This window comes from Lichenostomus cassidix, chromosome 5, assembly GCF_008360975.1.
Source record: "Lichenostomus cassidix isolate B80296 chromosome 5, HeHo_3.0, whole genome shotgun sequence".
Taxonomy (NCBI): Eukaryota; Metazoa; Chordata; class Aves; order Passeriformes; family Meliphagidae; genus Lichenostomus; species Lichenostomus cassidix.
This window is the reverse complement of record NC_139486.1, coordinates 33,657,402-33,671,740: the sequence shown is the minus strand read 5'-3', so window position 1 is coordinate 33,671,740 and position 14,339 is coordinate 33,657,402. Positions and strand designations below refer to the sequence as shown.

Sequence of the window (14,339 nt, the reverse complement as noted above, 5' to 3'; positions counted from 1 at the left end):
CGCTTCCCGACTCCAAGATGGCGAGTGGGGCCACGGCCCGCAGTGGGCAAAGAGCAGTTCCCTCACCAAAGATGGCCGCGCCCCGCCCCGCCCCCGCTAGCCTGACGGCCGGCCCTGTGAGCGCATGCGCGCGCGCGGCTCGATGGTGGCGGCCGTTGGCGCGGCGGCGCTTCCGGCGGGCGCGAGGGCCTGTGGGGGATCGCCGCGCGCCACTTCTGCCCGGCGGTGCTGAAGGAGCGGAGCCGCCATGGTGAGAGCGGGACGGGACGGGACGGGATCGCCGCGCTCCGCGCCCGCCCGGGCTGCCTTTCCTTCCTCTCCCTTGCCGCGTGGTCACTGCGGGCGGGAAGGCCGCGGCCGGCAGTGCGGGCCCGGGCGGGCGGCAGCACGTTTTGGCGGGGCAGCGCAGCACGGGGCGGGGGCACAAAGGCGGCGGCGGCGCTCGGCGAGAGTCGCGTTGGAGGCTCCCGCTCCCCTCCCCGGCAGCTTCGGCCCCTTCTCAGAGCGCTGCTGGAAGAGTTTCGGCCGTGGAGCGAGCCTGCCTTAAATGGCTGATTTGCGCTTTCCATGCTGCTCTCCCTGCTCCTCCCCTCTGCTCGGAGGAGGGAAAGGCGGGAGCTTGCCTTGGTGGGCTGTCGGAATGGCACGCTGAAGCTCAAAGGCCTCCCGATCACCGCGGTTTGTTGCGTTCATCTAATAAATGAACATCTGCTGAAACTAGTTGTTGCCCGGCGGGTGGGACAGCGGCTTTTTCGGTTGGCAGCGGAGTTGCACACCGGCCTGGCCCTTGCTCCAAAGCCGTTGGCTTCGGCCATGATGAGCAGCTGCCAGCCCTGTCCCTGCTGGCCACAGGGAAAGGTGCCCCTTAGACCACTTTTTCTGCCTGGCAGAGGTGACTGCAAGGCATTTAGGTGTTTGCAGTATGCGGCTGGTATTTGCATCACTGCACATCTTATCCTTACAATACGTGTTTGTCTTCCTTCTTGATTGTTTTGGGACTTTTTTTTTTTTTTACATTTTATTGTCTGATAGACTACAATTGGTGGAAGCCTCTTTGAGCAGATGTTGCCTAGCTTTTAAGTCCTGCTGGTTTGGCTGTTGGCACTGCCTTAACCAGTTTTACAGGGTTCTGCCTTCAGTAACAGGAGCAATTTCTAAAGCTCTCGCTAGAAGTTCGAAATTGTTATAATATAAACCATGTGGTGTCTTGTTCAGTGTCCTGCCTAAAAGCAGCCAGTACAACTGTGCTTTTAATGAAAATGCAAAGAAATCCAACATATGCATCATAGTAACAAGGGTCCATGTTGGGCTATTCCAGGTAACCTGGTGCTAATGCAGGAAGGTTTATGGATCTTCCCTTGTTTTGGTTTTATGTCACCTAGGCACATGGGGCAGGTAATAATAGTTGGAGGAAACTTCCCTCGGGCTTCTGAACTTGTAATTTTTCTGTACCTGTGTGATAGGATAGGACCAAAAATTTTATCAAATCAATTTTTTTCCCCCTTAAAGTAAAATAATGTCCAATTTCCAAAGAAATGTTTGGAAAGCATTAATTCTACAATACAAATGATCCCAATGACATTAATTTTAATTAATTAGTATTTTTACAGGCCAGTATCTGACAATGTATATTGTATAGTGTCTGAAGTGATAAGTGGCTTAAATTCAGAAGCCCAAATGATTTCCACTGTGAAATTCTGGAAAAACTGGCTTACATGTCTGGCTTACTGATTTTTCTATAAACTGATTGTGTGGATAATCTCAGAACGTATGCATTCATTTAATGCTCTTTAGTGACCAGCTAATTAAAATGATATTGCTGGACAAACTATTTTTTAATAATGTTTGGCAGTCATTTGGACTCCCTGCTAAGACATGCCTGTTCAAGTACAATGCACTTTGGAACAGCCAGATACCAGCCCCCCCTTGGGGAATGCCTTTCAAATCTAACATCCTCTGGCATACGTGAAAGTGGATTTAAATTATCTACTCTCCTTTGTGTGATTTTTGTTGTTACAATATGCAACTCAGAATTCCTCTTTTTTTCGATTTTTTTCCTGTAAATCCTAACATTTGCCTTTCCTCTTCTTGTCACTGCGTTTGATGAGCACCAAACAGGTATCTTCACTGATGTCCCAAACGAGGGTCAGGATTTTTCTATCAGCAGCTGATTAATCTAAGCCAAATAATGTCTTACCCTGCAGTTGCCTCTATGTTGTGTGCTCACCTCATATATTAGCACTGAAAATGTTGGATCCAATTAGCAGCACTGGAAACGGCCATTTGCAGCATGCTTGCAAACTTTCTGTGCTATGCAACCTGTTAATTAGATCACAGATTGTGTACACTTCAAAAATCTTGCTTCCTTGCTCAAATTACTTGCTGTAGCCAAGTGAAAAATGTTATGGAAATAATGCAAGCCACAGAGTGTACAGTCACTGAAGTCTTCTCTGCAGAAGAACAGGCTTATGGACTCCAACATTTGGAACAGTTTTCTGTGCCATAATTACTATTTAAGTAAACTCATTGAAGTGTGAAAAACCAGTACATCTGTTTTGGGGAAAATAATCTTGAATGCTAAGTGCAGATTTATTGTGTCATTTGTGTTCCCTTGGAGTTAAATGGATAACTCAAAATAGCTATTTCTGTTAAAATCTTTAAGGTGAGATTGGCAATGGGGTTAAGTTGTATCCCCTCCTGGCTCTTTCATTGGGGCATTGAAAATTTTGCTAACAGCTTGCATTTGGAGCAAAATAAGTAAACGCACTAATGCCACAGCTTTTATGCATTGACTTTACTGCTTTGCTTGTCTGTCTAAATAGAAACTACTATCTCTCTAGTATTTTTTTTCAACACAGTAGCTGCTTTACTGGTGATTTTATACATTTTGAAATTCCATAAGGATTGACAGGATTTGTTAAAATTATTAACACAGCTTATATAAATAGTAAATGCTATTTGGAAAATGTCTATGTCCTTGATTGCTAGTCAAATATTTTAGTATTACTATTCTTTTTACTCCTTCTTTCAGAAAAATAACTTAATTCAAACAAAAATCATTCAAATTGTGCAAGTAACTTTTTTTTGTGTGTGTTTGTTTTGTTTTTCAGTCTCACACAATTCTACTTGTCCAGCCTACCAAGAGGCCAGAAGGCAGAACATATGCTGATTATGAATCGGTGAATGAGTGCATGGAAGGTGGGTGGATGCAGACATGGTAGTTAAAAACTGTTGTTAAAACCTCATTTTTGACCTATTCACAAACTTGGTAAGAAAGTAAGTCGCTGTTCATGTTTTTTTAAAGGAAATTCACAAAAAAACCTTACGCTTTTAGTTTATTAATGTTCTAGCAAACTAAAAACTAATTATTATTTGTTTCTAAAACTTCCTTTTTATATTAAATGTCTGGTTTTGGTTTAACTAGATGAAACCACATCCAGTTTGGGAGAGTAGACAGTATTCTTGCTGGGGCCATTCAGTAGACTTGTTTCAGTGCATTTCATTGCAGGATCAGCACCTAATTGTTGCTAATCTTTGTCCTAGCACTGTAAAGGAAAGATTGCTACTGGAAGCAATATATTAAATAAAAGATTGTGTGCACTTGATACATAATATGCTGTCTCATGGCACTTTTGCCAGAGTAAAGATCGTACAAGACTTTGATAAACCCAATGAGCATGGAAAGAAGATTGAAATGTTAAAGCTGTAGTTCACTTAACATTAATCTTCCAGGAAGTTTTGTGAGGCAAACAAAAGTATAATAAAGACCATGTAAAGTCTCTGTGCTCATTTAAATACTACTTTCTTCTCAAATGTATCTGAATTGCTAGTGGACTAGCTTAAATAAATAAAAGTGGTTTAAATCCATATACAAGGCTGGTGCTGTCACTCTTACCTCAGTAGCCCTGTTTTGACTCTTCGATCAAGAATGATCTTTTGAGTTCTTCTGTTTCTTAGGTGTTTGTGCAGTAGGAATATATGTTGTAATTTCTGTCTTAAAATTATTAGGAGGAGTTCCAGGTATCTGCTGGAGCTTACTGCAAGGAAAGTTACATATTTGACAGAACTAAAACTTTTTCCCTGAGATGATAAAAACTTTACTTTCCTTACATCTTACTTTATAATTTTCAATGCAAATCACTAGGAACAAAAGAATTTCAACTCTGCAAAATCTGGTTGTTTTCATGGTAGTAATCTTTAAACTTTTGTGGATCAATAGCTGAAAAATTTTCAACAAATACAGGGTTTTTTTTAATATTGCATTGTTAATCTTTGTTTCTCTGTAGGAGTCTGTAAAATGTATGAAGAGCATCTGAAGAGAATGAATCCCAACAGTCCATCCATTACATATGATATCAGCCAGTTGTTTGACTTCATCGATGACTTGGCAGACCTCAGCTGTCTTGTGTAAGTTCAATTGTACAAGTCCATTTCAGTGACTTAGGAAAGTCACATGTCTTCCTTCTAAACTCTTTTATGTGAGTTTAACATAATCCTGTTTTATGTCTTTTTTTGCAGTAACTGTAATGCAGCAGTATTGCAGCTGCCATAACATGTTGCCCAATCCAATTAATTGCATAGAAATAAGGTATCTCTAAAGAAGGCTTAGAAATAGACAGTTGCACAGGGATTTTACTGACATTGAAGCTCACAGCATTTCAGATACTGAAATCTAACTGTTCATTACAGCTGCTCCTTTCATTACTGCTAGAATCTGTTCAATTTTGTGGTGTTGGTCTGATTCTTCAAGAGGCAGGATGATTACAGAGTTTTTTTCAGCTGAGGGCAGTACTAGTGGTAGGGCAGAAGGCTGCACAAGTGCATTGCAGCTAAAAGTTTGTTTTGATCAAGAAACAGCAAGATACAGGTTTCTGTAAATCATGATGAAGTTATTGAGGAACACATGAATCCTCTGGAGAGCCCTAGCTAATTGTTTACTTGCTCTTCTGAAAACACCTTCAGCTCTCATTTGTATGTCAAAGTTGTAGGCAAGCAAAGATGGTCTTGTGTACTTCCCATTCTGACTTCACTGTGAAATCAGATGTTAAATTTCACTGTTCAGAACAAAATTTACAATGTCAGGTTGAGTACTGTCCATACTATAAATTTCAAGGTGATGTTTTGATACAACAGTGGTATCAATTTGGCAGAAATGCTGTAGAAATAAGGATACAAATCTCATACTCAAGTAACAAAAGTCTTGTATTAGGCTTTTGAATCTCAGAATTCCAGAAAATGTTCAAGTGAGTGAGATTCTGGTATAGGCATTCCTGCAGCTGTACTGCTGTGCCTGAAATCCCAGCATAAGTACTTGTGTAGCTGTCCAGTGAACAGACTTTCCCAGTTCAAAATACAAAGTTATTTTTAAAACCTGAGCATCAGATGGTTTTCCTTTGGATTCTGGTGTACAGGACAGAATCTGTTACTGGCAATGACTTATTACAAATGCCATTTGTCAAAGTTTTCAGTAAAGTAAGTAAAATGAGCTCACAATTCTGCAGATTTACATTGTCCCTACACATTCTGACACATTTGATCTTCAGGTGTCATAGTGCTGGGCTGATGCTATTTGAGAAACACAATTTTTACCTAACAGAGAAACTAACCATTTGTTTGAGGAGGTAGCAAGTGTTTTCTGGGATACTAGCAACTGTTTTCTGGGTTTTGCTTTTCTTAATTGGGCTTGTAAAATCAGTATTGTGCCAAATTCTGCATGAGCTTCCAGTTTTCCAGCAGATGGCACACGTAGCACGAGGTGTATCAGATGTGTCTTGTGTTCACAGAAATTCCTGAAGTACTTGATGTCTGCTCTTGCAGTAGAGCATTATGAATGGATTTGAGGGTGGAGGGTAGAAATCAGTAACTTTTCCTGAAACTAACCTTTCTTACACTGCACTAGTACTACTGCTGTATGAACATATACCGAACCTCTCTTTATTTGGCCTTGATCCACTCATGCTGGGGTTCAAATAACAAGACTTTCTTAGAAACAGCATGCTTAGGAGTTTTTTCCCTAAGTAAGAACTTCGGATTTTTACTCCGCTTGTTACCACTGACCATCTCACCCTTCCTATCTGATCAGCAATAAGTATACCAAGATTTAAAGACTGACCAGGAGCTTAGTAGTTTTGAAGCATTCACTGAAAGCACCATCTCCATGAACAAAATATTCAGCTTTCATGACTGAGGGAGAAAGGAGGGCATGAGCCTACACAGATAACTTCACACAGTTTGCTTTCATTTTTCAGTCTCATTCTGGTTCACTTCAACAGGCCTCGAGTGACTGAATTCTCTGGCCCTTGCTAGCAACCTGCTTTTATCAACTGTCCTTGAGTAGCAAAAAAAATGCATCTGTGGGCTCTTGTTTTCAGTTTGCTTTTTATGAAGTGTCCTTGTTAGATGTAAGCTTGCCCTCATTGCCAACTGGCAAGAATCCTTCATCATCCATCTGTGAGTCTGCCTTTGCTCCTGGAAAAGTTCGGTTTTATTAATTTTCAAAAAATTCCAGACAGAAGTTGAACCCTTGAAAAGTTAAATAAAGAAAGAATGTTGAAGAAGTGCTTGACTTATTTAGACAAGTTAGATTGTTTCCTGGTGGAACTATTCTTCTGCATTCTGAGCTCTAGAATACTAAAATTCTCTACTTGTTGTCTCTAATTAAAAGCATGAATTAAAATGTGAACACACACTCAGTCACTCAGTAATCCTTGGAGCATCTAGTTTTGTTTCAGGCTCAGAGTGACCTGCTGGGTAACTGTTTCTTAGAGAACAGGATAAATCCATTTGATAAGTGGCAGTTCCCACCTACTTCTGATACTGTCTTCTGTACACAAGTTTCTGCCTCATACACTTGAGGACAATTGATTGTTAGTGAAGTTCTTCTGGTAAATGTACTACAGGGCAGACTGACACTCCTTCCTGTTTTCTCTGCAGTTACCGTGCTGATACTCAGACATACCAACCATACAACAAAGACTGGATAAAGGAGAAGATCTATGTCCTCCTCCGCAGGCAGGCCCAGCAAGCAAGCAAATAATGGGGACACCATTGCTACGTGGGTTGGGGGAGGGTTTGGACAACAGGTGTGTACAGAGTGTAGTAGTGAGCGTTTTGTATTATAGTCATCCTGTTGCCATCTTGATAAACTCGTTAGCCAGGACTGATTGTATTTTTAGAGATACAAGGATTTTGTTGGATTTGACTTTTTTTTTTTAATGTAAATGGAGAAGAAAATACAACATCTTTAGTGGAGTTTTAATTTGGTTTTTTTTCCCTCCAGTTTGCTAATGGTCCTACCTTATTTGAACCCCTGGGGCTGTTCACACTGTACTTCACCACTTTTGCTGTATGTGCCCTTCTGTGGGTTTTTCAACATTCAGTTATGTCCTTGAGATGGTCTTAATGGGAAATAAAAAACTACCCTTTAGTTAAATTTGAATGCTCAATTTTGTGGTTCTTGCCAAAAAACACAAATCTCTTTTCCTTGTTATCCAAGGAATAGGGTTTGAAAGGTCATGTGGACTGAACCAACAGTTGTTTCCTGTATAACAGAACAGCTCAAATTCTTGCTTACTCTTGATACTGTTTTCCCTGGGTATGTTTGGGAAACACAGCAACCCTCTTGCACACCACAAGTGATCTCTCTGTGAGGCATTTGTTTTCAAGTGTGTCAGCTCTGAAATAGGTGATGGGTAAGAGCAGGCTAAATGTATCACATCACAGGCCCCCTGAGTTAGTCTACTTAAAAATTCCCCCAATAAACTAAAAGTCAAAACTGATTGATTCTATGGGAATCTGCCCCAAACTTCATTTTCTCTTTACAGAAGATAAGGATTTAGCTGTTCACACACACTGTAAAATTATATCTGCCCCCATCTATCTTGAATGCTGATATTTTGGTAATTTTGATGTACTGGAAAGGTTTGGGTTGGAAGACACATCAGACCAAAAAATAGAGCAGGTAGAAAAGAAAGGCTGGTGCTATGTTCCTTTAGAGTTTGCCTACTATAGCTACAGAGGCTACAGATACACTCAACCAAGAGCAGTTCTGGGATTGACAGAGGATTGCAATTCTCTCCAAAGCATTTAACTTCCTAATACACATCAGTAGTTTCTGATGGAGCTCATAGCAAATGCAACAGCTGAAAAGCATCTGAGGTCAAATTGACAGTAAAGCTTTAATGAAAACAGCTTTACTTAAGTGATAAGTAATAGCTGCTGAAGACTTGGAATCAAATTACTGAAGAGAGATAAATTCTTAGAAAGGTACTGGGTGAGGGTGTTAAACTTTTTCTCAACACAAATACAGGTTGGAGATCAGACCTACTAGCTCTAGAATTATATTGACCAGGAATAAATTCAATCTGCTAACATCAAAACATGCTTCCTTTATAATGAATTATAATTTTCAAAACATAGTAGGTTAGAAGTATATTAATCCACTTAAGGTTATTTAAATCTCTAAACACTTTGGGATGGAAGTTTTATATCCAGCTTGACACAGTAAGTAATAATGGGAAAATTCACTCTTGCCCCTATAATAATATTCAGGTTTAATACAGGCAATGTTATTTAAATAGCTTTTATAGTTTATCTTCCTGGATAGCACATACTAAAGTAACATGTTCTTTCCCAACATGTTTGAGGTTAACTTCAATTTTTTTTTTAATAAAAATTCCAATATTCTCATGGATGCAATTTTGCGGTCTTTAAATGAAGCCAAAAAACTATCCCTTCTCACTATCCCATTTAAAATAGTGATTTAATATTTACCACATTCTGTGAACTTGTTTTCAGGTTAAGGAAAACCAGCAGTGTGGGCTCTTTCCTATTGTGAAAAGCACAAAGAATATGCTGACTCTCTAGTAATCAGGCATTAGAACACAACATAGCTCTTCATTCAAAGGTAACCTAAGTTTGGTCTGATTTTAAAAAATCATCCTTGATTTTGGTTCTAGCACAATAACTGCAAACTCAGACCACTAAACAAGTATAAAATACAAATTTCTTACATCAGAGCAGAAAATAGGAAGAAGGTACTTTAAAGTATGTGGTAATTAACCTTTCTGCTTTCTGAAAGGGACTTAGTGAAGGTATGTTTTTTAGTTTTTTGAAAAGCAGAAATTCCAAGCTTTAACTTCAAAGTTAGTTCACTTTGGGTTTTGGGGTTTTTTTCACTTCTGTGGTCATTTCAGTAAGTGAAGTTTTCACAGAATTGGAAAATGCAAGTAAACAGTCCTTTCATACCTCTGGAGCCAGACTTGGCCTTCTGCTGATAAAAAAGTGTGGTCTGTAGGCCACTTTTAGAGAAGGGACTTGGGCATCATCTCTTTTCCCCCTTTTCACCCAGCTACAAGTCTTTTTTTCTGAAATAAGCTACTAGTTAAATCTCCAGTGCCTAATTCTTGAGCTGCTGTTTTCCATAGTCTTTTAGAGTTGCATTTGACTTGATTAACTATTCATGAAACAACAGAGTTGCTGCTTAGCTGAGCAGCTGACCAAATACCCTGAAAGGAAGAAAAAATGCTACAGCATCTATCTGATGTGCATCAAGCTAGAAAGAAGAATCTGGAAAGTTGTCTCCCACTAACCACTGTCTTCAGAAATTTAGTGAAGTGGGTTATAAGCACTTGGGAACTTACTACATGCTAGGAGACTGGTGCTCTTGGAACATAGTCTGCGCTAGCAGGCCGTGAAAAGTGACTCTTGACTTTGCTTCTTGGGTCCTGTGGAGTAACAGATGACAGCAGAGTGCTTAGTACCTTCTGCAGTTGCACTTGTCCTCAGAGGCATCAGATAGCACTTTGGTAACGAGACACTGATAATTTGCCCAAGTTCAGCTACTATAAAAGTGAGGTTCAGCAGCAGCATTTAGGAAGTAAAGCCATAAAAAAAAAAAAAGGCATGATTACAGAAATTATGTCAGAAAAGGATCTGTCATCCCATGCATGCTTTGCCTGCAGCAAATTGTCTGGTGCTTCTTACATAACAATAGGTGCAAGTAACTGTGCTGGTCGTGTCTGCTACAGTGTGGGAGTGAATGATAAAGGAAATTATATTGGCTGCTTTCTGCAGGAGAGTGGTACAGTATTTTAAAACAGGGATTAATAATGCAATCCAGAGAACTAATAGTTCAAAGTGTGGAAATACTTAATTTTTTAAAAGGCAAGTCTGTTAAGGAAGCTTTGCCTCACACCAAGGAGGGGTATGAGCCCTCAACTATTTGCCAGGATTGCAGAGCAACTGAGGTGCTTGCCTGACTTCTGCTTGCCTTGTGGAGCCATGAGCCATGCTGCTTCTTTGCTAATCACAGCCTTGGGAAGTCCTCCTACAGTTTCTGGTCTGCCTGCCATGGATTTCAAGTTAATGCATGACCAGACTGGTACAACTAATTTCTCGGTATGACTGTTCACTAAGTAAATATTAGAGTGAAGTTGTGTGAGATGGCTGAGCTGATCTAGTTCCCTGCTGTTGAAAGGCATAATGCTACTTCACAGTATATATAAAAGAGACACTGGGTGTTGTGGGGAAGGGGAGGACTGCTAGTCAACACCAACAGGCAGAGCAGCTGGTCACTTAAAAAAACCAAACCAAAAAACAAAAACAACCTGACATTTTGAGAACAAGGACAAGCATGGTAGATAAATTGGTGTATATATAAAGCGTTTGTTTGTCTACCATTGCATGCTCCTGCCAGTCAGTGATGCACTTAGTGAGGGAGTAATCCCACTAAGATTAGAATTTTTTGACACCACCATAATAACAGGATCACTCTTATAGGAATCCACTCTGCAGCCTCCTTCAGTATGCTGAAGGGGTATTGTGAAAAGCAAAATTGAGTTTGTATTCCAGCTCTGAGGGTAAAATAAGTTAGGTGGTTAAAATACTTGTCTACTGTTACTTCCATCACATTCTTTTAAAACAGACTGAAATCTTGACATCCATCACAATAAGCACAGCAGGAAAGTAGCGTCATTGCTAGATCAGTCTGTTCTTGTGTTTTATCACCGCTGTCAGCATACAGTGGAGATGAAAGTAGTAGCCAAGACCACCTCGTTATCTTCCTTAGTAACTAATAAACCTGTTTACAGCAACAGGAGACTTGACTACCCACAGTATTTATAAGGTTGAACGAACTACCAGATTTTTCACTAGCATTTGAAGACTGTGTGTTGCAAAGATACTGGTTAGGCTCTTATTACCATATGTCAAGCTGTTTGTGCTAGTACATGATGCACTGAAAGTGTGGATACTTCTTAAGATTACTTACTCTCAGAGGGAAGAGAGGAAAGCTTCAGCTGCTTGACTTTAGAGTATATAAACAGTTACGTACATTCGTAATCCCCACTGAATAAGGGTCTGATTGTTCTGGAACTCAGCTACACTGAAAATTCAAACAATCCATCAAAAAAGCTAATAAACTGAAAAATCAAGGGTAGCTGGGTAACAAGTGCAAAATAATTAAAAGCTCCCAATTTTTCAACTGCAATGAAATTGGTGTCTCCTAGACCCTGGTGAGCATTGAAACAAATTGTTTTACCATTATCATAGGTTGAGGGGGCCAGGGAATGTTTGGGGGACCAGGGAGCACAAGTTAGCAATTCTCCAGCCGTACATGGGCTATGGGTGATAGCCTCACTGAGCATCTGAGCCACTCACCTTAGGTACCCACTTGCCTTTGAAGTCTGAAAGTGTTGACTTCAGTATTTGTCTCAAGGTAAAAAGATAAATTGTACTAGCTATAGGTAAACTGCAAAAATAAATCTGTTGAAATAGAAAATTCTTTTGCACTTCTGTCATACTAGTCAATTTCCTTAGGTTTTCTACACTGAGTGTATTGTCTGCTATCATGTTAGTGTTGCCCAAATACAAGGTACCATTCATGGAAAAAGCAGGGGAATGAATCTGCCACTGAAACTCACTGAATGGAGATGTCTGGGTTTGCATAGTACAAGACAGCTCTCTACTATCACCCATTAATACATGCTTCTTCCTCACTGTGTCTGAAAAGGATTAAAGTAAAACCTGTTCTGATTTCTTACAGGAAAACATTAGATTCTAGGAATTAGTTTTCTCATTACTGTAGTCTGAACCATGCCTGTAGGAACAGTTTATCTGGATGAAGTTTGGGCATAACTCCAATTAATAGGTTTTATTCCAACTCTTTGTGCCAAGTTTGCAATGACACACAAGTAAAACTTGCATGCTACATATGCCTGGGCAGTGCCATTCCTGGTGAGCATTAGCAAGGGTTTTGTTACCAATTTTGTACACACCTGAGTCATCTGTTGCTGCATCCCCTGCAGTGTCCCCATAGTCCCCAACCAAGACTGTTGCTATGGACTGCATCTTCTGGAATGCTGTAGCTGCTGCCTGCCTTGTGTTTGTGCCATGTAAGTCAACAAGACCTGCAAAGGTGAAACATTTGCCAGTGTACGTAGAGGCTGTTGTGTCTGGGCTCTACCACTGACTAGATCCAACACTTGTATTTCCCAGATCTCTAAGGCACTGATTCTTCCATCTAGGGTATTTAATGCCTGCTTCTGCAACACTTCATTACCCACACAGGAAACAGGCTCCTAAATTTAAATTATCTTCTTGGTTACCTAGGGGATTTGCTTTCACACACATGCAGCACACACCTGCTGCCCTGAGAGGATGGGAAATATCCATCCTTGGGGATGACTCAAGACCTGACTGGACACAGCACTGATCTGATTATATCCATTAGACCCATGCTGAGCAGGATTTGATTAATGACTTCTGGAGCTTTCTTCCAACCTAAATTATCCATCATTCTATCAGAGTCACTACTAGAAAATCCCACATCATGAAAGATGGGAAATCTAAACTGAGTCCCTACTCCAACTAGTTTCATGCAGGTGCTCATACTCAGTGTTCTCCAGGCCACCAAGGACAGTGCTGAAAATGGCAATCCATCAAGTATCCTCAAGTGGGTTTGGGTGACACAAGAGTAGTATTCTCTAGGCTACACGAAGTACAACTACTCCCCAGTGATAAAGACAGGGTGCAGAACAGTCAAATCTGATTTTGTTATCATTTTCTTTGTATGACTGAAGGTTCACATGGGACACTGAGAATAATGCCTTGTCACAGAGTTTTAGTCCCTAGAGGTAATCAGACTTGCCACCCAGAAGCAACCCTCCATGCTCCCCACACCTTTCCAGCCCCCAACAATTAAAAAAAAAAAAAAAAAAAAAGTCAGTGTTCAAATCTTCTCTTCAAAGTGCATTTCTCAAATCCAGAATTGTTTCTTTTCCCTCCTCATTGTCTCTAGAAATTTAGCCAGTGCCAAACCAATACCTGGCTTGCAATGGTCCTCTAGAACACATTTCTCAGCTCATTAGTATCTTTCTAAATTCTGGGTTAAGTAAGTTTAATTGCAATTTCTATCCACTTTGTTTGTGTCCTGTTAATCCCAGCAGTTTTCTGCAGGTTTTCCTGTCTGTCTTTGGAACCTAGTTCAATTAAATAACTGCACCTGCAGCTCTAAAGGAAGATTACCAGTATTTCATACTGTAGTAATGATATTGCCTTAGTCTTAACCAGGAATGAATCATTTAATGCCCCCTCAAACTGCATTTTTTGGTTTTGTGTTTACAACACAATTGTTCAGAGATCACTCAGTGCACCCTCTATTCCCTGCTGCCATCATCTCCAAGTAAAAGCACTCATTATTCATACAAAATTTAATAACTTCAACTAGAAAGCTTGAGAAAGAAACAGAAGAGAATAACCAAGTATTTGATCTTAATGAGGACGCTCACCTCGGCTATTCCAGGGAACTCAAAGCTTGTCTGAAATAAGCACAGTAGGAGCTACATTTAACTGTGTTGCTCTGTTCTTTGGCAGAAAGGCACCCAAATCAGGTCAGCCATAGCTCCAGGAGGTATTTCCCTTCTGAAAAACCCGAGGAAAATAGGCACCTCCCTCCATCTTATAATTACTGGACTAAACATTTTGATAGCATGTTGCATAACCTAGGCAGGTTTCTGCTCAGTGTGCTGGTTTCACTGTCTGCCTCACTCCTCAGACCCCCTTCTCCTCAGGTACAGGACACCTAGGCAGCTCACTTAGAGCCCCAGATTCCTCTTGTGGGGGAATAGCAGCCAGTAGAATTTTTATCAGCCTCCACCTGCACCCAAAGACACCTCAAATAACACATATTAAGCTCCATAAATCTGACTTCTCTGTTTAAACTATTTCTATGGAAAATTCATGACTACCTCCAGGCATGCTGCCTTTAGAAGTTAGTCATCACGCCAATGTAGTTGGAGAGGATAGAGAGAATAGAGGTCCACCCTCAATGTATCTGACAC

At 40.5% G+C, this 14,339-nt stretch overlaps 1 protein-coding gene across 2 annotated transcripts; it reads left to right on the top strand.

The window, feature by feature from the left end:
* Positions 1 to 94: 94 nt before the first annotated feature.
* On the top strand, positions 95 to 7,432 carry ERH (ERH mRNA splicing and mitosis factor). Of its 2 annotated transcripts, none has more exons than XM_085062166.1 (4): positions 95 to 250; positions 3,111 to 3,198; positions 4,287 to 4,407; positions 6,934 to 7,432. In XM_085062166.1, the coding sequence occupies exons 1-4, from the start codon at positions 248 to 250 to the stop codon at positions 7,034 to 7,036; spliced, it is 315 nt and encodes a 104-aa protein (XP_084918292.1). In that variant the 5' UTR covers positions 95 to 247; the 3' UTR covers positions 7,037 to 7,432. The 2 variants fall into 2 exon arrangements, with proteins under 2 accessions (XP_084918292.1, XP_084918291.1); XM_085062165.1 differs by lacking the exon at positions 95 to 250 and adding an exon at positions 1,372 to 1,395.
* The last annotated feature ends 6,907 nt before the right edge of the window (positions 7,433 to 14,339 follow it).

Excerpts from the sequence above, each read along its gene's own strand:
- ERH (XM_085062165.1), top strand. The coding sequence starts at position 1,372 with ATGTCACCTAGGCACATGGGGCAG. Across the intron at positions 3,199-4,286 it reads GGTGAATGAGTGCATGGAAG|GAGTCTGTAAAATGTATGAA; the intron begins GTGGGTGGATGC and ends GTTTCTCTGTAG. Across the intron at positions 4,408-6,933 it reads GCAGACCTCAGCTGTCTTGT|TTACCGTGCTGATACTCAGA; the intron begins GTAAGTTCAATT and ends TTTTCTCTGCAG.